This window comes from Anastrepha ludens, chromosome 6 (assembly GCF_028408465.1).
Source record: "Anastrepha ludens isolate Willacy chromosome 6, idAnaLude1.1, whole genome shotgun sequence".
Lineage (NCBI taxonomy): Eukaryota > Metazoa > Arthropoda > Insecta > Diptera > Tephritidae > Anastrepha > Anastrepha ludens.
Window position 1 is genome coordinate 113,408,003 of NC_071502.1, and position 24,216 is coordinate 113,432,218.

The following is a 24,216-nucleotide window of genomic DNA, read 5'->3' on the forward strand; positions in this document are numbered from 1 at the left end:
AAACATGTTGAATACACCACAAATGGCTTAAAGGCTGACAATTATTAAAAGCTTTTTATGGGATTTGATCAAGCGAGAATAGTTTTTAGAGAGGATTAGCAGTTAGTTTTTAAATACCTAAAAATAAATGCAGATTGTTCATAATTCGTTTAATGGTTTTTGTATAAAAGTGAAGGAAAGGCCAATCTATTCAAATCATCTGGATAAAAAGGCAAAAAAAGGTAGGTGGGAGAGAGAGAGAGATGGTCTCTGTTTCTGTCTCTGTTTTTTGTGCCATTGAGAGCATGTAAAATCCGGATCCGGCGACTGACTAAATGTAAGGCACAGATGAAGAATCACACACCCAGGTGGTGTGATTTTTTATATTAGTTAATTGTTTCTCCACCAACGTAGCCGAATGGGTTTGGTGTGTGACTACCATTCGGAAAATGTTGGTTTGAACCTTCATGAAACACCCAAATGAAGAAAAAGTTTTTTTTTCTAATAGCGCCACTCGGCAGGCAATGACAAACCTCCGAGTGCATTTCTGCCATGAAAAAGCTTGTCATAAAAAATTTCTGCAATTCGGAGTCGGCTTTAAATTGTAGGCCCCTCCATTTGTGAAACAACAACGAGGCGCACGCCGAGGAGGGACTCTTTTCCATAATACAATTTTTTTTTCCAGTAAACAGGTTTTTCTTTTTTCATATGTACTACGTTTCTTTTTGCTTACCACTAACGTTTATGTTTTCTCTTGATATTTTCTGCCTTTTTATTTTAGACAAATAATTTTGGTTCTTTTTCATGTCTGTTGGAATTTTCTCCATTCCACAAGCTGTAGGGTTTCCTCTTTTCGTATTTTCTAAATTTTAATATTTTTTTTCGAATAAATATTTTTTTTCTTTTTGATGTCTATTCAAATTTTCTTCATACCACAAACTTGAGATTTTTTTCCTTTTCGTATTTTCTAAATTTTTATTTTTTTTTTTTAAGAAAATTTTTTTTCTTTTTCATGGTAAAAATTTCAGTTTAATTAACATTTTCAAAATATTTTTCAAATAAATAGTTTTTTCCCTTTTATATTAATTAAATTTCTTCTTCATAGAAAAGCCATTAGATTTTCTCTTCCTATATTTTCTAAATTCTTGTTTCAAATATATTTTTGCTTTTACAGTTTTTCCATATTTTCAAAAGTTTTTTTTAGAGTTTTCTCTTTTAACTTAATTAATAATAATTAGATTATTTTTTCACACTTTTCATTTTTTTATATTTCCTAAATATTTTTTCCACTTTTCATTTATACAAAGTGGTGTTTTTCTTACCACCAACTTTAGGGGTTTCTCTTTACTTTTCTGCGTTTCTTTTTTTCAAATAAATAGTTTATGTTCTTTTTCATGTCTAGTGAAATTTTTTCCATACGAGAAACTTCAGGTTTTTCGCCTCTTCGCAATTTCTAAATATTTATCTTCTTTTTTCAAATAAGCCCTTTTGTTTTTGTTTTCATAGAACAAACTTTAGGGTTTTTTCATATTTTCAAAATGTTTTTGAAATAGATTGTTTTTTCTCGTTTTTATAATTCAATTTTTTCTTCATACAAAAACATTCGATTTTGTCTTTATTAAATTTTCTTAATTTTTTTGTCAAATAATTGTTTTAGTTGTTTATATTTTCTAAGTTTTTTTTCAAATTCTTTTTTTATATTGATTATGTTTGTTGTTTAATGTTTATATGTTTGGGACTCATGTTATTTTCGCGACATAGATCTGTGTTATTAATTTGGCTACTGAATATTTCTGCGCCATTTCTTGCGCTGAGTGAAAAAGTCATCCATATTCGTCATTCAATTTTTATTCTTCAGCATTCTTAATCATAGTCGTTCCTATTTGCCTGAATAAACTTATATTGGGTGAGCCATGTAAAATTTGCTTTTTGAATCGGCTATAAAAAAAAAACTAATTAATATTTTTAAAACTTTTTTTTTATTGTGAAGATTGAACATTGTCATTTATGAATAAAAAATAATATCGTTCAAATGACTGCCACGACTGGCTTTACAGTAGGCCAGTTTTTAGGCACATTTTCGATTGTTTGGGCTCCAATTTCATGAATGGCAACTTCGACTTCGTGTTTTAAAGCATCAATCGTCTCTGGATGATTCGCATAGCATATGCCCCTTAACGGCTCCCCACAAGAAATAGTCCAGCGGGATTAAATTACAGCTCCGGGGGCGGCCAATTGATATCGGGATTTCGGCTGATTATTCGGTTTTCAAAAATGGTAGCCAAAAGTTCGAGTGTAACTTTGGCAGTGTGACAAGTTGCACCATCCTGTTGAAACCACATGTCGTCCATGCCATCCTCTTCAATTTTTGGAAACAACTCGTTGAGCATGTCACGGTAACGCTCGCCATTTACTGTAACCGCGGAAGAAGAAGAAGACTCACCACTTTGGAAATAGGTTTTCAATACTTCCCAATTTTGTTCAAGCTTATAGCGTCCCATTTCGTAAATGTCAAACCTTTAAGTAAATTATGAACCCATTTGACATGTCATTTGTGTTACCATTCTCAAAAAAATAGGTGGTTCAAAAAGCAAACGCTATATGGCCCAGCCGTTACATAGGTATTTCAGCTATTTGTCGAATATCCTAATGCAAATTTCCAAAGCGTTTCTTTTGGCAAATTTTATCAAATAGGCAACGCGAGGAACAAAATTAACTTTAAATAATAAACAAATTTTAATAGGAAAAGCAACAGCTAAATTAAAGGAGAACCGACAGCTGAAAAAATGGATTTGAGGATCTTTTTTTAGGAAATCTGTCTAATTTATTTATTTAAGTCAGAAAGGGTTTTATTACAAGCCCAATATTTCTTGATTGATGATGTGCTAAAAAGTTGTGTGATTAAATTAAATTTAACAAAAATCGGCTTCTCAAAAGGAACGCAAAGAAAAACTCACTTTTGAGCTTTGTTAGTTTGAGCAATGTTAGTTTTTGTCTGTTCCAGGAACTTTCGATAATTTATCAAAAAATATACCATTAAGCGTATGTACGATTGTATGCAGCCTCAGGAAAATCTTGTGTCCCGATTTTGAAAGCCGATTGATTTTAAATAAAATTGGTAAACAAATTTAAACTATGAAAATTAATAAAAAAAGTTAAGTTAAAATTAAAAAAAAAAAAAATTACAAAAATTAGAATTGAAAACTAACTTACAAAGAAGAAGAAAAAAATTATATCTACACAAAAAACGAAAAATTAAAACAAAAGGAATACGAAAATATTAAAAGAAAGCCAAGTCACGAAGGTCTGTAAAAAAATGTATATACAGAAAACAAAAATTCAAAAAGGGAAACTTATAAATAATATAAATATATCAAATGAAAGTTATCTCAGAAAACTCAGTAAATCAAATTTGTGTTCAACAAACAGTAAATTTCAAGAAGCTAATAAATTCTTAAACTAAATATCAACACTCACTTTTCTTCAAGTTCTTAAATGATTCTCATATTAATTTGAGTTTTTATCTTTATTTTTTCGAAGGCGCTGTGCATCAAACAGAAGGAAATCTGCTTATGAAAGGGAGATCTATTTGTATTCCAAATATTTTACTCTACGTAATATATAAGAGCAGAATTCTGTGGACATTTGAGAAAACTTTTTATTTGTCTACTGTAAATATCTAAAAATGACTCACAAGGCAAATTTGGGTGTTCAGAAGAAGAAGCCAATGGTTGTAAGTGCAGCAGTTTATATTATATAAGTAGTAAAACAGAGAATTGAAAAAATATTAAAAAAGTAAATAAATAGTTCATAGAAATAGTAAGTAGTAATAGTAAATAGTAATAGAAATATAAACTTTTTATAGTAGCTCCCAGTCCGAAGAATTATTGTTCAGCACGATGATTCTTTTATTTATAAAAGTCTATTAATTCCAAACTTAAATTAAACCTTTTAGCGCAAGTAGTTAAAATTCTTCCACTAGAAAATATTCAAACAAGTAAACTCATTATTTTCCCCTTAAAGCTGGAGGGTAACCCAAGCGGAAATGTACATTTAAAAATGAAGTAAAATGAATAAAAATCAAGCTCTTTTAGTGTTTTTGGCTGTATTAAAAGTAGCAACCATTTTCATTTTACGTGTATGTATTGTATATGAAGCCTACATTAGTTCAAGCAATTTACACTTTTCGAAAGAGTGTAAATTGATAATGTAATTTTCTAAGGCTTCGCTTCTTTACCTTGACGTCTGCCTTTATTTCGGGAATGAGTCGGCTGAAGCTCACATAATTCCTAAGCGTCTGTCATGTTTCTTAATTATTATTTGTGACATTAAAAAGAACCTCCATCTTGTTTCATTCGCTTCAGAAACGCCTAAAGAGATAAAAATGTAATTTTGAGCAGTTCAATTGCGGCTAAGATGGCTGGTATACTGAATACACTGTATGGAAAAATCAAACTTTTTCCAAAATTGCATTGTTACAACAATAGATTCTGGTAAAGGGGAATAAAAAAAAAACAAAATCAAAAAAAAAAAAACAAAAAAAAAAAAACAAAAGACACAATACAATTTCATTTGAGAGAGGGCCAAAGTTTATGCAAGAGAGTGAGCACATTTTTATAATAAATTTGCTCTGTAAGTTATGTAATCCTTTGATTTTAAGCAAGCGATGAGTTCAGCCGTTTTGTTTGAGAAAAATAACTGAAAATATTTTTTTGGAATATTTTAATCCTTTTACTTTTCAATAGAGGGAATTTTTTGCCTATTTTGCGGAAAAGTGCAAAAAATGCTCCTAACAGGAGTATATAACGCGCTAAAATGTACCACAAAAATATATTCATAAAATTATACTACAATACTCTTAATATACTAAAGCTTAAAATTTAGTTTGAATGCCATAAGCAAAAACTTAAAATGTAACTTGCACATGTTGAAATATGGTGGCATTGTGAGCCAATCTGTTAAAGCTGAAGATTTTTCCTGTTTATATGTTTACATTTTCAATTTCAACCGTAAAAGAGGAGTTTCGACGAAGGAGCTCCGTGTATGAAACAGCATTCACAAAATACGTCATGAAATCGATATGAAATTCTCATCTTCTATAGATTCATTCCCTGCAATGCTGATCTGCGACCACGGCAATTTGCTAGCAGAGGCAGGACAAATAAAACGGATCACCCTCTATTTAGTCAAGTAATATAAGTATGTTTCTTTCATTCATTCCACAGTGTTGGGTTCACAACTAAGTAACTGCGGATTTTTTTTAGAAAATCAAAAAAATCAATTTGTGCATGGAACTAAATAACTATTGATCAATGACCTTTTGCTATCTTTGAGGCGGCATCAAAATCCCACGTTCATAAAACTTCTGGTTTTTATTAGCAAAAAATTGAATCAGGCACGATTTGATATCATCATCATTACTGAAATTTTTAACATTCAAGGAGTTTTGTAAAGATCGAAACAAAAGGTGATCAGATGGTGAAAGGTCCAGACTATATGGTGGATGTGGCAAAACATCTCAACCAAGCTCCAATACTTTTTGCCGAGTGGCCAAAAATGGGTGTGGCCTTGCATTGTCTTGATGGAATACAATACTCTTTCGATTTGTCAATTCGGTCTGCTTTTCTTCAACTGCACTGTTTAATTTCGTTAGTTGTTCAATGTAGACATCAGAATTGATCGTTCGGTCGGGTGGTAAGAGTTCAAAGTAGACAATTGCTTTGAAATCCCACCAAACTGATAACAAAACCTTTTTTGATTATATCAGCTTTTGATGTTGTTCGAGTTGGTTCACCTGGCCAGCTGTTTTAAATGATTTTCAATGCATGTATGTGATACGTGAAGCTTCTCTGCAATCTCATGTGTTGTACTGTGACGATCCGAGTCGATTAATGCTTTGATTAGGGCGTCATCAACTTCAACTGGATGACCGAGCGTTTTTCATCTTTAAGTGAATAATCACCAGAATGAAACTTGGCAAACGAATTTTGCCACTGCCGTTCTTTTAAGGCTTCGTCACCATAAACAGCACATATATTTTTATGAGCTTGCGAAGCGGTGTTCCCTTTGCGGAAATAAAAACGCAAAATATGACGAAAATGTTGCTTTTGATTTTCCATTTTTCAACGAACGCCAAACGAAAACTACACAATCGATCAACAAATTTTTTTTACGGATAGACAGGTGAACTGCCAACTATCAAATAACAAAATGTGTTTTACATTTGCAATACGTCTGCAAGCCTAAAAACTCAACAGGAGCCTTCTATGAGTGAAATCCGCAATTACTTAGTTGCCAATCCAATAGTTTTCTAAGTTTACAAATTCATATCTACAAGATGGCGCAAAATTAGTCACCCTATCGAAAGGCTTATAATCTTTTCGTACATCATTTTTATTTGACACTTGTGAGCTGGACAGCTGCAGTATGCAAATAGACAAGTAAAGAAGTGCGCAAAAGTCGAAACAAAAATTTTCATCACTAAAAATAATTTTTTTTAATTACTAAAAACTAAAGAAGTAGATGATTAATTTTGTGCCACCTTGTATTTTATTAACGTTTTAACTCACTTAAACTATTCATCATACATTTTTTGGCACCCAACGTTGTTACTCTTTTGAATGCAACTGTGCGCTTGCGAAATACATTCGCCATACTACGTTAAATAACTGTACCAAAGGCACATTTTGACAATTTCTGGCAACTGATTTGCTTCTTATTTCATTTTATTAAATTTTTATGAAAATAAAATTCATTCTTCTAGCTCGAAATATGCATGTTTCAAAGAAAATTCAGCAACTTGTCATCGAAATTTCAAACTTTTTCATCAAAATTTCCACAAAATATTTGATTACAGTTCATTGAATTTTATGATAAGAAAATGTGATATTCCAGTAACTCAAAAATCGATCTGATTTCTAAAAATCTTTTTTTGCTAACACTGTTGGGTGTTTTCTTCCACGTAAAAAGCAAAAAAAAAAATTGCGAGCATTCGTTTAGGTCGTCAATATGCATCATACATTTTTTGTAACAAAATCAAAATGATTAGCAATAATTTATTGCCCCCACTTAGTATATTTCTGTGTCATTACATAGCTGCCTGCTTATGGATAAGTAAATATTTTGCAATAAAAATGAATGAAATACACACACGCACTTGGCACATAATAAATGTAATTATCTTGCTGACAAGCGCACTGAGGAGCCCTCACAGCCTAAAAGAAACGACGTACCTGGCTTTCACATCACTGAGAGGCATCTTCAATTCCTTCAACTTAACCTACTTATACGCATTGCATGAAATCTTTTTTAGCATAATTCCATGCCGCAAGCGTTTGCAAACAAAAAAGGTAATAAATTCCCTACTTTGCACCGCAAACACGAATGAATAAGAGCCCACCCACCTCCTTAAAGGTATTTATGGGTTTTGAATACACATTTTAATGTAATTTAGGCACCTGATTTTACAGTACTTACCTACTACCGGATATCCCATTTCCGCAGCTGTAAGAATTGCTTACTTACCTCATCTAACACCCGTCTCTCCGCTACTTAGGCGCGAATCGCTTTTATTGTTTAGCTCTTAGCCGTCAACTCAGGGACGTGAATACACCTGCTTTTCTGCACAATCAAGCTCATGCACCTCATACCCATGGCTAATGCTTTTATATTCCTACATTTCCAAATCAGCCCGCAGATATGTTCTTTTTATTTGTAAATACTTATATACTCGTATGCAGTCTACGTAAATCCTTAGTGTACATATACATATATGTTAGATTTGTTGTTGTTTGCATCTTAGTCAGCTTGTTATTTCGTATATTTAAATAAGCCTTAAACTTATTACACTGGCATTTTTATTCTCCATCTACTTTCTTTTCATTCTCCTTGACTACAACGAAAAATCGACAATCACTTCAACTTCAACTACAAAATTTCCTGGTTACTCATACGCCATGTGTGCGCATGCAGGTGCCAACGCATGGCTTACCGGCTGGCGCGCGTAAAGGCTGCTTACCTTTGGGATTACCGCAACCATTGCTGTTGGAGGAGAAGAAATTCCTGTTGGCGGTAGAACGTGGCGATATAGGCAATGTGCGCAGGTAAGTGAGCCTGGTGGGAGGGTAGCGGGGTGGTGAATTTTAGAAAGTGGGACAAATGCTGCCTGCTACTAAGCTTAAATGAGAAATGTTTCAAGAGGTATTGAATACATATTTGCTTTAAAGAGGCTGTATGCTTAACTTTTATTGTCAGCTCATTCACTGCTTTGTTGGGTGCTGAAAGAACGGTGTGGCGTATGAGTGACTTTGTATGCGCAAATTTGCTTTGCAATTTGCTGTCATTCATTTGTTTTGCGAAATACAAAATCATAACTTTCTTGTGTTGTTAGTGTTATATAAGATTAGTAAAAGTAGTATTTTGATTGAAATTAATTTTAATTATTTATTTTATAAAATTATACTTCATTCTTAAGCCACAAATCTTACTTTCGCACTTTGTGCAATATTTTTAAGGATGCATCCTATTTTCATCAAACTTTCACAGTATTCGCAGTGAATTTTTAGAAAGCTTATGGGCATGCAATCTTATAGCCCATTTATTTCCATTAAAATGAAGAGCAAGTTTGAAGTGGATTTTTCTCGTTGATTTGTCTCCATATAACGAATGCGTGATATTTTTTTTTTAATAGAACATGAAAAAATTATCAAAAATCAACAAACATTTTTGGCGTCTTCAAATTTGTACTTTATTTTACCCAACTTAAATGGGCTTTATTTGCTTTGCATAGTAAAACCTGGTCTAAGGCTTCTAAATGAAATGTAAATTTTGATGAAAATTCGCAAAATTTAAATGAAGCTTGCACAAAATCTGAAACTTTGCTTCGTATGCGACTTATTAAAGGGCAGTTTTTTGTTTTTTTTTTTACGAGGAGGAAGCATCGAAAGCCTAACCCCGTCAGTGTAGGACTTTAACCCGAACTAAACCTCCAACCGTCAAAGTACCGATCCCCCCGGTACAACCGTTAAGTATTCGTCGGGAGGCGGTTTGAGCACTAAACTCAACGTCCGTTATTGTCTTGATGCAATACGTCGAAAGTAGCATCTGCTTGTTACCACTCACCGTTTAGGTCATCTGATGAGAGAGCCACCCCTGTCATAACAGTACTCCCCCACCCAACATGTCTCTGTCCATACCACAGAAAGGTAAATTTCTATGTTTGGTATCGTCACTTTACCTGCATCCAAATAAATTTATCTAGAAAGTGGTCCTACAGCACAACCATAAGTTACTAAATCTACTATTACAGGAAAAGTTACTACATCTACTACTATGGAATTTCAGCTATTTAGTGCTATGCTTTCGCTTTTTCGCCTTCTCTCCATTTGTTGCAAATCATTGAGTATGAACGCTGACAATTTTTTTATAAAATCCCACACTTCTTTAGATTGTAGCATGTGTGGCACAACATTGTCCGGTGTTATTGGTTCTGCTTTTTGGTTCTCCAAAAACTCTCGTTCTTTACTATATCTTTGGCAGTGAAAGAAAATATGCTCCGCATTTTCATTAGTCTTGGGACAAAATGAGCATATAACTCCATCATCATGGCCATATTTATGGAGGTATTCTCTAAACCAACCATGTCCTGTCAGGAACTGCGTCATATAAAAGTCGACATTACTGTGTTTTCTATCGACCCATGCCTGCACATTACTAATGAGTCGGTGTGTCCATCACCCTTTGGTTGTTATATCCCAGCGTCTTTTCCATTTAGATATACTCTCGTATCTGATTTCTTTGCGCTCCACAGCTATTAACGACCTGGCAAGGCTTCGGATTTTGTCATATATTCTCTTACTTTCCAGAGCCATTATATCTGGGGGCATTAAGCTAGAAATTACCCCGATAGCTTAATGGGATACAGTGCGAAAAGCACTTGCGACTCTAATAGCGCTCAGTCGAAACAGAGATTTTGTACTCTTGCCGTATGTTTCGTATTTTAACACTTGTCCCCACACAGGTGCAGCATACATTACTATGGATAGGGTAACTTTTGTTAGTAGTATCCTTCTGTTCTGGCTTGGCCCGCCTATGTTAGCCATTATTCGAGATAGCGCCGTGTTTACCCGTGCTGCTTTCTCACAAGCTTTTTCAATGTGCACTTTGAAGCTTAAGCGTGCATCAATCATGACTCCCAAGTATTTCAAGTACGATTGGGTGTTGATGCCCGTCTATGCTTAGTGTGATGTTCTCAATTTTTTTTCTACTTATGATCTAAACTGCTTCCGCAAGCTGTAGGTTTGACGATGTAAGCCAGTTTTTTACTTACTTACTTTGTTGCGGATTCATTATATCGCTCATTGTGGCCAAGTGGTCGCTGTGGGTATAATGTTGCAAATCTGCCATTTCGTCCTTAAACCTAGAGATCTGTTTATAAAAGCTATGTCAATAACGGAGCCACGGAGGCTTTGAGCAGTGCTTTCCCTCGTTGGTTTGTACACTTACTCCACCATTTTAAGGACCATGCATTGAAGTCTGCAGCTATTAAGTTTGGCGTTGTTGTCAGGGCTTCTCTGACCAGTTCGTCAAGAATCTTTTCAAATGCTGCTTGAGGTAGGCTCGGCGGTATATAACAGCTATATAAATGTACACCAGAAATTTTTGCCCTAGTGTAGCTGGGTTTGTCTGGAAGTTGCCCCTCTTGGATAGTGTTATCTCCTAGGACCCATATGGCTGCCTTCCTTGTTGCATCCGAAATCCACGTTTCAGCGCCTGGCTTGTTGTATTGTTCACTTATTACCGCCACGTCTGCGCCCTGTTCGTACATCGTTTGCGTTAGAGGATCTTGCGCTTCCCTTCAGTAATTTAAATTTATTTGGATCACTCTCATTTTCTTTTTGTTTTGCATGCTATCTGGTAAATTGGGCAGTTTTTGCTACCCATAAAGGGCAGTAGCATCAATATTAAATGTATTTGTTACCTGAAAAATCTTTTCGTAGCAGCCACTTAGAGGAGATATAGAATTGAAGGTCTTTTTATTTGTGGTTTTACTTTTGGGGTGACTCCGACACACTTAAAACCAAAAAAGTAGAGATGAGGTTCGGTCAAAAATCTAATAAAAAAAGGTACTTAGTCTCAACCGCGTGACTATATCTCTGCATCTTATGAAATGAAGTCTCGAAATATGTGCATATGTTCGCTAGTAACTGCGGGCAGAAGGCACCGATTTGTGCAGAGTTTTCGAGCTTTGGTGATAATCTCTCCTGGCAGGTTTTCTCAGGACATAAGTTGCATAAATTTTGCAAAAGGGGACTGTCAAAAATCTAAAATGTATAAATCGATTGGAGTACTGTTTAAATGCTGTAAAACCTTGAAATATTTGCTATCACTCGGCATTAGTCAAAAAATTGCTACTGAATAACCGGTAAGAAGTAGTCAAAGCAGCGCTGAACAATTTAAGTTCTGCTGATTGCTCGCTACTTTTTCTAATAAACTTTGTTTTAACGGCAGAGCAGCCCAGGCCGCAATGTTTACTTGTACGCGTATAAAAGGAGGTACTGTTACTATGCAGTCATCTAGAAATTTATTTGCCTAATATTTCTTCACACATCTACAACATGCATACTAAGATGTGAACTCCTGTCTGCTTGCGCATAATAATTCTCAACAAACGGACAAAAGTCACACCACAACCGGAAACGTATGCATAACCAGTTCATTGATAAGTTAACAAACATAAAAGTCTGGAGAGCTTCCGGCCAACGATCAGAAAATATTTTGCCGAATCAACTGTGAGTGACAACCCGAAAACAAGCTGGGTTAGATAACAGCGATGCTGAGAGGCAGACTAATAAGCACTTCGCTTCTTTGCCTTCGACACAGCGGACATTCACTGAACAACTGGGCGCCTGAAAGTTTGCCAGCCGGTATAGCAACACAACTCGTTTTTTGCTGTTTAGTTTCTTTTGTCGTGCGTCGTGGGTGTACTTGTGGCATTCATTATTTATGCACCGCTGCATGCCAAATGTAGTTGGTATGCAAAAATTCGCACACACTTCCTGTTATCATGTCTGCCTGCTTCGCTTGATGTTATTTGACTCAACAAACTCCACAATAGTCCACTTTGTTTGCTTTTCTTTGAGCTTGTTTATGGTCTACGTGCTGTACTCTTTTTACATTCTATATTGTAGTTCCTTTCACTAAACTTTTCAGGCAACTTACACCCTTCCATACCTCTTCCGTTTTCCTGCATTTTTCCTTCCGTTTTCCTTGCGTTTATTCTCGGTGCTAACTCACTTCAATTGTTTGATTTTAGTTCCTGTTTATGGCTCTGTACACCACCTTTGCACTGTTCCTGCCTCCTCCTCAACTTCATTCTATGAATTCAAGAGTCAATGCGAAGGTCCTTTTATATTTTCTGTGTCTTCTCAGAGGTGGTCCAACTTGCTTGTTTTGACATATTCATTTATGTGTTAAATTATAAACTCCAGCTGCGCTCGGTTGGCTGTGACGTCTACCCCTCCAATATGTGTTACGTCGTTAGTAATGTAGTTGTAATTGTTTTGCTGCTCGCCTCGGTCACTCATACGCCCTGGTGCAACAATGTGAGTTTGTACGATAAGTTTGAAACTACATTTAGGTCGAAGGTCAGATGGTTGACAAAAGATAAATATGCATTGTGAAAACATTACAATACCGGCTTGAATGTGTGTGCGTGTGTATATATATAATATAATCGGCAGTTTTTTATACCTGCAGAGAAAATGCGAATTAGTGGAACGAAATGCAATTCCGCACTTTTGATTGTTGGACAACTTAAGTCTTTTTGAAAATACTTTAACTAAAGTCAATTAAAAATATATTAAAATAAAATTAGAACTATCCGTAGATTTTTCAATCAGATAGTATTCCAGCTCTCTAAAATACACTGGGAATCACCCATTATGAAGTTTTGTATTTTAATTTGGTTAGATTTAGTGAAATAGGAACGCAAACCTTCGAGATCCCTCAAAAACAGTTAATAATATCTTGTCGTTTTTGACTTTCCTGGTAATTTTTTAAATTTTACTACATGATTTGCAGTGCAACGTGCCTTGTTAAACCTGCTGACGAAAGCTGCGGTGGGGTTAAGCTGAGAAACCCTGGTTTACTTTTGATCAGCAGGAACTCATGTTCTCATAGGACATCTGGGCAAATGTCCAGTATTTGCTAAACTGACCAGAGTCCACCTATTCAAAGGTAATCTATAGGAAGATAAATCACAATACCTCTCATACTTCAAAAAGCTACAGAGTTTTGTGGCTTCATATTCAGTTTCTGGCTTTTTATGCAACAGTTGCTATTGCTGTTATTAACGCGTATGTCTTACTAAGCTCTGCCTAGCTTCCTGCAAATGGACTTGGCTATAAATTTGAAGCCCATTCGCCTGTTTAAAATGATTGAAAATCGTGTAGCATTCTGAGTTATGTTAGGTTTCAGTTATTGTTGGTGAAGCACCTTTACTAATAAGTGCGTAGAATATGACTCTTCTACGTATAGACTTCGAGGCCATTTAACGGTAGGCGAAAAAATAAATTAAAAGAAAAGAAGCTGCTTTGACAGTTTCGGTGCAGAAACGGAGGAGAGTTAGTTGAATTCATTCAAGTTTGCAAACGAAACGGTGCCTAATGTCGGGATTCGTCTTCTTTATTGGCGCGATAATCGCTCAAGGGATTCCAGTGGTCTAGAATTTTCAAAAAATTGATTTGTTTTTTGATATTTCAAAAGTATAGGCTTACAAGAATATATAGGTGGCGAAAAGTAACCTTGCGATGTTTTTTGGCGGTAATTTAAAAAAAAAAAAATCAAAAACTTTGATTCTTCTTGTGGACTATTTTTATTTGGTCTTTTAATTTTTTTTACATCAAGTCGAGAATATGATGTCATGTAAATGGCCGCCGCCACAGTTGATTGCCATTTGAGCCCTTTTTATGTCATTTTCCATCACTTTGGCCAAAACTTCCGGCGATAGGTCTTCACATTCTTGACGGATATTGTCTTTAAGAGCTGCAAGAGTCTGAGGCTTGTTGACATAAGCCCGCGACTTCAAAGAGCCCCACAAAAAGAAGTCCAGAGCGGTCAAATCACGCGATCTTGCTGGCCAGTGCAAATCGCCAAAACGGGAGATTATGCGCCCGGGAAATGCATCCTTCAGCATATCGGTTGTGGCAAGTGTAGTGTGTGCCGTTGCACCGTCCTATTGGAACCACATGTTTTCCAATCCCAATTCATCAAGTTGCGGCAAAAAGAACTCGTTGATCATTGCTCTGTAGCGCTCACCATTCACAGGAACTGTTTGGCCCGCGATGTCTTCGAAGAAAAAATGTCTGGTGACTCCTCCAGCGAAAACAGCACAGCATAGAGTGACTTTGATTGGGTGTAGTGGCTCTTCGTGGGTTACACGCGGATTTTCAGTGCCGCACAAGCGTAAATTTTGCTTATTTACGTACCCACTAAGATGGAAATGGGCCTCATCACTCATGATTACTTTTGATGAAAAATCATCTTCCTCTTGGTGGTGATTAAGGATGGCTTGAGCGTATGTTAGAAGCGATTGACGGTCAGCAGCTAACAGCTGATGCACCGTCTGGACTTTGTACGGAAACATCTTCAAATCTAGTACCAAAATTCGCTGTAAAGACCGTCGGCTGATACCCATTTGCGTGGCACGTCGTCTGGTCGATGTGAATGGCGCTTCCATGACATCCACGGCTACAGCAGCAATATTCTCTGCAGAACGGCTACTCCGGGGTCTGTCACGCCTGGTAGCATCTCGTGTTGTGCCAGTCTCTTCGAGGCGAGCGGCTAAACGTCGCAGTGTTTCACCAGTAGGCGTTGGACGGCGAGGAAATCTGCGACGAAATTCACGTTATGCCAAAGTCACCGACCGATTATTGGTCAAATAAATAGTCAGGCATATTCCGCGCTCTGGAGCAGTGTAGCGTAACATTGTTTATTAACGTGTATTTCGCATGTGTTTATTACACAAATGTCAAAACAGAACTGACATTAGGGGCCAATCGCAAAATTTATAGCATTTTCTGATAGGAGGATTATTTTAGCGCCACCTGTTACTGTCAAATTTTTTTCAGTATTTTAGATTCTAGAGCCGTTTTAGCAGATAGAGTCGGATTCGCCACGCGGCCACTCTCACAACTTTAAAATCAATTATCTCAACACTACTCATTTTGGCCTAGTGTTGGCAAAAACAAAAAAACTATTCTACCCAACCGTCTGAAATTTTAGTATGTTGTTGATGACATCAATGGCTATTGCGCATACTAGAATCCTTTTATTTCAATTATTTGGTATTTTTTAATTAAGAAGCTGAAAGAATTTTTAGAGTGTCAAATTCAGAACCGTGCCATTTTATTAAATTTTTAATTTTTTTTTAATTCTAGTACGGAACTTAGCTACAATCATACTGATTAATCATTTTTTGGCTCTTGTTTTTTTCATAAATGGAAGAACCAAAATGGTTCACACCGACCAGGTCCAATTTTTTGGGAGGGCCAACTTCAGCGCCATTTTTAAAATTATTAAAATTAAAAAAAAACTCTTTGTTTTATGTAAAAGAAGCTAAATAAAAAGTTTAAAAAATTTAAATATCGTTTTTAATTTTTTTTATTGAGAAAAAAATTTTCTGAAAATACCCTAAATTTTCGAGCTCTAGATCACTGATACCCCTAAACCGACTTTGGCCGTGTTTAACAAAGTGCGCCAGTCGTTTGTTTCTTGTGCTAGCCGGCGCCAGTGCAACACAACAACCGAAGCCAAGTCATTTTCCACCACAAAGGAAGCCTTTTGCATCCTTAGCTGCCACCAGCTGGTACTGCATCGCACCGATAGTGAAAAATTCTGTAAGCTGTCGAATTTCCTGGTCGAATTTTCGGGCGTTTTCCCTACCGGCCAGCATTTTATACTGTTCGCCCACACGCACAGTTTAACTGATCAAAACAACCAGAACGTAATTGGGTCTTTTTAAACGGGTCGCGCGGAGCAGCTTGAGCGCTTCATCTGCGATGTGTGGTGATCAATCTGTAAGTACAGCATGCGAGGGTCGACGGCTTGTGAAGCTGTTAATTGTCTGTCAATGAATGATGTCGGTTGCTTAACAACTGCCTTTAGGCAGCTGTTGTTTATTATTACAGAACTTCAACTTTTAGCTCAAAAACGTGGCTCCTGATACATCCGTCGTTCTGATGGTCGGCATAATGTATTGAATTTTCGCGGATTTTACTGTCCCAGGGAGTACTGTTTCAGCAATCTGATGCTGGATAACAGTGGTGCTCACCCACTCTACAGATTCAAGAGATGTATTACTTTAGTAAACCTCTCGTTGCTGACTAATAACCAAATTTAATTGATAAGAAAATATTTGCAATTATTTAAAATATTTTTAGCCTACAAACACAGCCTACTTTAGTCATTATTATTTAAGGTGTGGCTGCAGATTGCTTGCAAATCAACCAAAAACAATACCATTATTCGGAACCATCAAACCTTCATCTTAAAATCATGTAAAAACCAGTATGGGGTTCGCTCGCTCTTGAATACCTTGCCATGATTTTTCTGCTCTTTAATACTTAACGTAATGTGAACGTCCATGTGCATTTCCGGTATTGTGTAATTGTTATTTGCGTGTAGTTGTGTTGGGTTTTAATGCATCGTTGCACTTATGAACTCGGTTATGGCATTTCAGAGGAGGAAGTGAATTTTTCGCAAATAATATTTTTATTAAAGGAAATTTTTTTGAACTCTGCAAAATATGTTTGTGTTTGAGTAAACCATTTTTTTGTTTATTTTAAATTTGAGGTAATTTTATTAGCTGTTAATTTAAAGTTATTTATGGCATACAAGGAGTCAAAGTGAAGTGTTGTTATTTATTTAGAAATACTGGTTTGCCCATATTCGACGGACCCATGTGTTTTTTTTAAATCAAAGAAAAACACAATTTTTTTGATGTTGAATTTAATAATAATAATTTTATTTGGTTCAAGTAGATTTGTTGACATCACTTATTAATATAAACCTTTGATTTTAAATATCCCCACAAGCAGAAGTCAGGTGGCGTTAAATGGGGCGAACGCGGTGGCCAGTCAAAATCGCCATTTTTCGACATCAAACGACGAGGAAAAAATTTCTTCAAAATTCGATTGTGGTGCGAGCTGTGTGTGGTGGAGCGCCTTCTTGTTGAAACCAAAACTGCTTCATACGCTTTCGACGAATAATTGGCATTACAATTTTCTTCTTCTTCTTCTTCTTTTCACAATTGGCTTTTTGTTGAATGTAAATTTCAACAATTTGGGAGCGCTCGCGTGGGGTGTACTGTTCCATGGTAAAAATCTGCTTGGACTGGCGCTTCCAACGCGGTATGTCTTTAAGCGATCTGACGTCTCTGTTAAAAAAAACAGGGTTGCAAGATGGATCCGTCGAATATGGGCTACCCTGTACTGAAATTGAATTGCTGGAATTTAGGACTTGCCTGTGAATTTGTTCGTTGAAAACGTGTAGGTATTTCGATTCAAATCGATGTGCAAATCTCAACGCAAATTTAGCAACTCAATATGTTCGTATTTTGAAGGACACATCTTCTCGCCTTGTCGATGCTGTTTACGACGTAGTAATTTTTTAATTAGAGGATTGTAGCGGCCACTTTACCCCCACTACAGTCTGATACAGCAGCCACTGCTTGTTCCGAACTGTTTATTTGTTATTTCTAACTCAGTCGCAGCTAAGCTGCATATCTAGAGTTCCTTTATAACTTCACATGACCAGTGATCCATCCGATAGCCTGCAGATTTGCCTTCACAGAAAATATTTCCTTGATTTCGGCAAAAATCATGAGTAATAGGGAGACAATAAACAAATTAGCCATGAAGGTGAAATGCTATGAAAATTCTATTTACATTATAGGCCAGGCACTTCTTTTAATAATAATAATAATTGGCACTTACACCACTTGGGTATTTAGCCGATCTTCTCTTGCTATTTGTGGTAAGCGTCCTAATACAGGGTGGGCCATATAGCGTTTGCGTTCTGAACCACCTATTTTTTTGAGAATGGTAACACAAATGACATGTCAAATGGGTTCATAATTTACTTAAAGGTTTGACATTTACGAAATGGGACGCTATAAGCTTGAACAAAATTGGGAAGTATTGAAAACCTATTTCCAAAGTGCTGAGTCTTCTTCTTCTTCCGCGGTTACAGTAAATGGCGAGCGTTACCGTCACATGCTCAACGAGTTTTTGTTTCCAAAAATTTAAGAGGATGACATGGACGACATGTGGTTTCAACAGGACGGTGCAACTTGTCACACTGCCAAAGTTACACTCGAACTTTTGGCTACCGTTTTTGAAAACCGAATAATCAGCCGAAATTCCGATATCAATTGGCCGCCCCCGGAGCTGTAATTTAAGCCCGCTGGACTATTTCTTGTGGGGAGCCGTTAAGGGGCATATGCTATGCGACTCATCCAGAGACGACTGATGCTTTAAAACACGAAGTCGAAGTTGCCATTCATGAAATTGGAGCCCAAACAATCGAAAATGTGCCTAAAAACTGGCCTACTGTAAAGCCAGTCGTGGCAGTCATTTGAACGATATTATTTTTTATTCATAAATGACAATGTTCAATCTTCACAATAAAAAAAAAAGTTTTAAAAATATTAATTAGTTTTTTTTTTATAGCCGATTCAAAAAGCAAATTTTACATGGCTCACCCAATATAAGTTTATTCAGGCAAATAGGAACGACTATGATTAAGAATGCTGAAGAATAAAAATTGAATGACGAATATGGATGACTTTTTCACTCAGCGCAAGAAATGGCGCAGAAATATTCAGTAGCCAAATTAATAACACAGATCTATGTCGCGAAAATAACATGAGTCCCAAACATATGAACATTAAACAACAAACATAATCAATATAAAAAAAGAATTTGAAAAAAAACTTAGAAAATATAAACAACTAAAACAATTATTTGACAAAAAAATTAAGAAAATTTAATAAAGACAAAATCGAATGTTTTTGTATGAAGAAAAAATTGAATTATAAAAACGAGAAAAAACAATCTATTTCAAAAACATTTTGAAAATATGAAAAAACCCTAAAGTTTGTTCTATGAAAACAAAAACAAAAGGGCTTATTTGAAAAAAGAAGATAAATATTTAGAGATTGCGAAGAGCCACCACCCCTCGCATTCATTTATGCTTCAATTTAAATTTCTGACTTTTATTTTTTGCCATTTAACTTTTGTAATTGTTATTGACTTTGGCACTTTCGTAGTCTATGCGCCTGAGCCTCTCTGTTCGAGTCTAATGGCGAACTGGTAATTTCAATAAAATAAATGTTACCCATACCCATATCCATAGCCATAGCTGGGTGGGCGCTGCTGCGGAAGCGTGTGGTCAACAGCAAATAATCTACTAATGCAAATTGGCAAGCTAATTGATATTTTTATGCTTTCAATGATTGCTAAAGTTTTATTATTTTGAGCTGTGAATTGCTTTTGCTTCCGGCTTTTCCACTTGAGAAATTTTAAATAACTCGGTTTAATTTTTATTGGTTTTTTGACTAGGCTAGGTGCTGGCACATACATAAATTTGTTTGTTTGAGCAGGAGCGCCAGTGATTAAGCCGAAAAATGATGTGAAGGTTGAGCGGTAGAAAGCGTTTAAAAAACTATTGTAAATATGTGAAATGCTCTGCGAAAGACTAACACTTAAGCGGATTAATATTGAATAGACGATTCTGAGACCTAAAGAAAGTATGGAAGTAGTATTCAGAATCGAATTTCGCTGGAAGTCAAATGCGTCTCTTTGAATCAGAATTTTAAGTAGTTCAGACAAATTGCCATGAAGGATGTTTCATATATACAATGGCGCACTCTAGAAGCCTATATAGGTATATACATATACATATATACTTATAGTCTAATCTAACTTCTAGTTGGAGCATAGGGCGTCAACAACTTCACTTCGCCGTCGAACAAGGTTTGTGCAAAGACTCTAAGCTCATTTCGTGTCTTATTCAAAGACAGAAATTCCCTTAGCCATTGTCTCGAAGAGGCGTGCTGATGCAACCTGGTCCAAAGCAACAAAGGCGCTCATGATCTGCAAACGTTTAGCAGGAAAATCCTCAGGCTGTAGTCCAAGAATCCTGCGATTGATGTACATCATGATAATAAGACCACTGGTGACATATAGAACGGTTGCTTGGGCATCGATAGTCACTCCATCGATAGTGCGGGTAAGACTAAATAAGCTTCAGCGCTTAGCATACGTGTACATCTCGGCCAATGAAGGCAGAAGAAAATCTCCATCCTCCAATTGAGATGAGATTGAGATGGAGAATCCAACCCGTCTCTAATTTGAGTTTAATAAGGGTACTGGGTCTAGATGACGCACTCTGATGAGTGGAGGGCACAAAGGCCAGACCACTTGGCTGTAGCGGCTGCGCTTATAATCAGATGCTGGTTGATTTAAACCATTACCATTTCATATATTTTCAACATCTCATTAATAAAAATCGTTATACAGCAATTTCTTAAAGCAGTTCTAAATTTCTAATTTTTATTTTTCTAATATTTCAAAACTGGCTAAATACATTTAATGATTCTATCGTGAACAATTTTAAATACCCCTTAGTTTTGGTCGGTAATTTTTTAGAAGAAATAAAATAAAAATGTATTCCAACTTTTTACCATTCCTTCCCTACTTGCCACTATAAATTTTCCTTCAATTCCAATTCCAATTCAAATCATTTGTTTTTCATTTTGGTTTGGTTATTATATCTCCATCCTGCATATTGAACTTTTGATGGCCATTAATGACCATTACTAAAATTGCCACAGAAAATGTGTCTGTGTCCAACTCTTCCTCCATTTAGTGGCCACATCCGCCATAAGTTGACCACAAACTTTTCTTTTTTTCAAATGGATATTAGGGTAGGTGTGCCGAAGAGGGTGACGCATACTATTATATGGCACTCATTCGTTGCCTGCATTGGTCTCATTTGGTAATGGCTTTGACATCTTCGTAGATTAGCTTGTTTGCTTTAATTTTCACTCAGCCCCAGTCAAGTAATTAAAAGTTCCTTTAAGTGCTTTTTTCAAGCGGCAGTGATTTTCTAATTTTCCACTATTGGCATTGACTTTAAAAGGAAGAAGCAAAAAATGAAAGGAAGGAAAATGAAAATGAATGTGAATTGCAAAAAGTTGTGTGGCTCGCATAATGGAAAGTGACCAAGGCTTAAAATTTCTATGCGCTGTGTGGTTTTGTCATATCCTTTTAGAGCTTTTGCATTGTTCTCAATGGGTTATGGACAACTTTTTTTCCAGCTTTTGACTTTTCACTAACTCAAATTTATTATTATACTTTTTTTTAGCTTAATTCTTTTTATGTGCTCTTATTTTGCTCTTATATATGTAATCTCGTTGAAGGCCAGCGCATGTAGGTTTTAAAATTTTTGTGCGCCATGTGACTTTTTCATATCTTCTACGCGCTTTGTTCTCAATGATTTTTTCCAAAACTTTCTGTAATTTTTGGTTTCCGATTTTCTAACGCTTATTAACTTTTTTTCTGTATTATAGAATTCTTCAGAAGGCTCATCGCAAGCATCACATCAACATCAATTGTATGGATCCTTTGGGTCGGCGTGCTCTGACCCTCGCCATTGACAATGAGAATCTCGAAATGGTTGAATTGTTGGTGATTATGGGTGTAGAAACGAAGGATGCTTTGCTGCATGCCATAAATGCGGAATTTGTGGAGGCAGTGGAGTTGCTGCTGGAACATGAAGAGCTCATTTACAAGGAAGGAGAGCCATATGTAAGTGTGAAGAAATTTATATCAGAATTTAGATTTTGAAAAAAAACGAGATAATATAACTTTTAATAAATAAAAATAAACTTCATCTATTAAAACACATGCAAGCTATTCTTCACGCCACATAAAAGACTGCTTCGTAAGAGTTTGCGCCAAGGAATCAAATTTTGTTGAACTATTTGAGATTGTTTCATTCTGTCTTGAGAAGGTTATTAAGCCTTTTTTTTATTAAAAAATTTGAAACAAATATTTAGACTTAAAAAATTTTGTTTTTATTTAAATTGTCGAAGAACGAAAGGGTGATACTCCTGGTTATTGGAAGATTAACAATTTTTGGAAAGAGATGCGCTTCTAGATCAAAAATATACAATAGCTTTTGTGAATTAAGAAATAAAATTAAAAAAAAGGCGAACAATATTTTGAAGTAAAATTTTTGGGCTTTAATTAATATTTTAAAAAATTTGCAAAAAGCAGTATTTTCAGAAATATATTGTTAATTTTTTTTTAATTTTTTCGTAAGGAATAGTTTACACTTAACAACTTAGAAACTAGTAATTCTTTTTCAAAGCTAGTAATTCTTTTTCAAAACCGGCTCCCAACTTTTTGGGCGTTTGCCTAGTGCTTCACTGAGTCATGGCCAGTATGATAATTGTTTTGGTATTAAGAAGTAAAATTAAAATAAAAAAGTTTATGATCGATGCTACATTCTTGAACTCTTCAATGTTTTTACGTAGATAATATGTATAAATATGTATAGGAAATTTTTTGTGAAAAATATATGTATATCCATTATATTTAATTTGCTTTAATTATTAAAAAAAAAAAAATCAAATTAAATATTTAGTTTACATACATTTTTTTGAAGAAATTAAAATAGTATTAGCATGGGGTACATTTAGATTTTATTGTGCGATTGCCAATTTAAGATAGAAAACAAGGAGTGTCTTTTATGAAGTATCTTTCTTATAAGGCATATAACAACTGTGTATGGGTTATTGCATGCAAATTAGCATGAGCAGGCATGTCAGTATAGTTATACTTTTAAAAAACACTTGTCACCACTCAAGTTACTTGTCACCTGTCACTTGTCACTTGTCGCTTGTTATCTGTCAATTGTCATCTGTGCTACTTGTCACTTGTCGCCTATTACTTGCCACTTGCTACTTGTCATTTCCAACTTGTCTCTTGTTATCTGTCACTTATTATCTGTCACTTGTCATCTGTCACCTGTCACTTATCATCTGTCACTTGCGAATTGTTACTTCTCACTTTTTATCTGCCACTTTTTTCTTCCCTATGGTCTTAAACAGTGCGAGCGCTATAAATACTGACTTCTGATAGTACTGAATATCAGCCTGGCCCTAGTTAATACACGTGAAATTAATTTAATCTTTGTTTGCACTTTGATAGTTACTATACAAAGCATTAGGGAGAGTAGCCACTGATTTTAATTAAAAATTAATATAATATTCTCGTACGCTTCACCAATATAATAAAGCATTTCTAATTTTCTTATGTGCACTGCGAACATCCCATATGAAAATCGATTTGCACTGTATAATAAATATTGGCGCATCATTACTCACAAAGTGCAATAAATGTGGGTATGTATATGTATATGGCAGCCGCCGTAGCCGAATGGCTAATAGCGGTCGCCCCTTGGCAGGCAATGACAAACCTCCGAGTGTATTTCTGCCATGAAAAAGTTCCTCATAAAAAAATATATGCCGTTCGGAGTCGGCTTGAAACTGTAGGTCCCTCCATTTGGGGACCTCCCTCAAGACGCACACCACAAATACGAGGAGGAGCTCGGCCAAATACCCAAAAAGGGTGTACGCGCCAATTATATATATATGTATATATATATATATATATATATATGTATAAGCAGACACTTAAGTACACATATCCATAAATGTTCTCACCCTGCAGGAAAGATCAATACCAACGAGTTCGATTTCCATGAATTTAGAACTAATCAGCTAGTGAATTTTACATGTCGATGCCATAGAGGGTGTTATTTGTCCATCGCACAACGCTTCTAAGTTATGTCTAAGAATCGTTAATAAAAGAAAAAGTAATTGTCCGCTGCTGCAATTTTCAATTATTCGGAACTAGTACCAAAGTGGTTAGTTAGTAACCAGTTCTATGGTGCTCTGTTTGTAGTTATCCGTGTAGTACTCCTTGTATCTCTTTGTCCGCCGCGGCATCTAATTTTCAATTGTGCGGAACTAGTACCAAAGTGGTTAGTTAGCAGCCAGTTCTATGGTGCTCTGTTTGTACTTATCTGTGTAGTACTCCTTGTATCCGTTTTTCAATAGGTTCGGCCCATTACTAATTCCGCAAATTATATCTATGAACTACAACTCAA

General features: G+C 35.7%; 1 protein-coding gene across 4 annotated transcripts in view; it reads left to right on the top strand.

Moving 5' to 3' along the window:
- Positions 1–24,216, top strand: part of LOC128868600 (transient-receptor-potential-like protein) — a 61,280-nt gene that overhangs the window by 12,842 nt on the left and 24,222 nt on the right. For 2 of the 4 annotated variants that reach the window (XM_054110876.1, XM_054110878.1), the window contains 3 exons: positions 3,520–3,712; positions 7,951–8,081; positions 21,611–21,848. In XM_054110876.1, coding sequence (XP_053966851.1) covers positions 3,665–3,712; positions 7,951–8,081; positions 21,611–21,848 — 417 coding nt within the window. In that variant the 5' untranslated portion in view covers positions 3,520–3,664. The remainder of the gene's footprint in view (positions 1–3,519; positions 3,713–7,950; positions 8,082–21,610; positions 21,849–24,216) is intronic. The other 2 variants (XM_054110877.1, XM_054110879.1) reach the window with 1 other exon arrangement.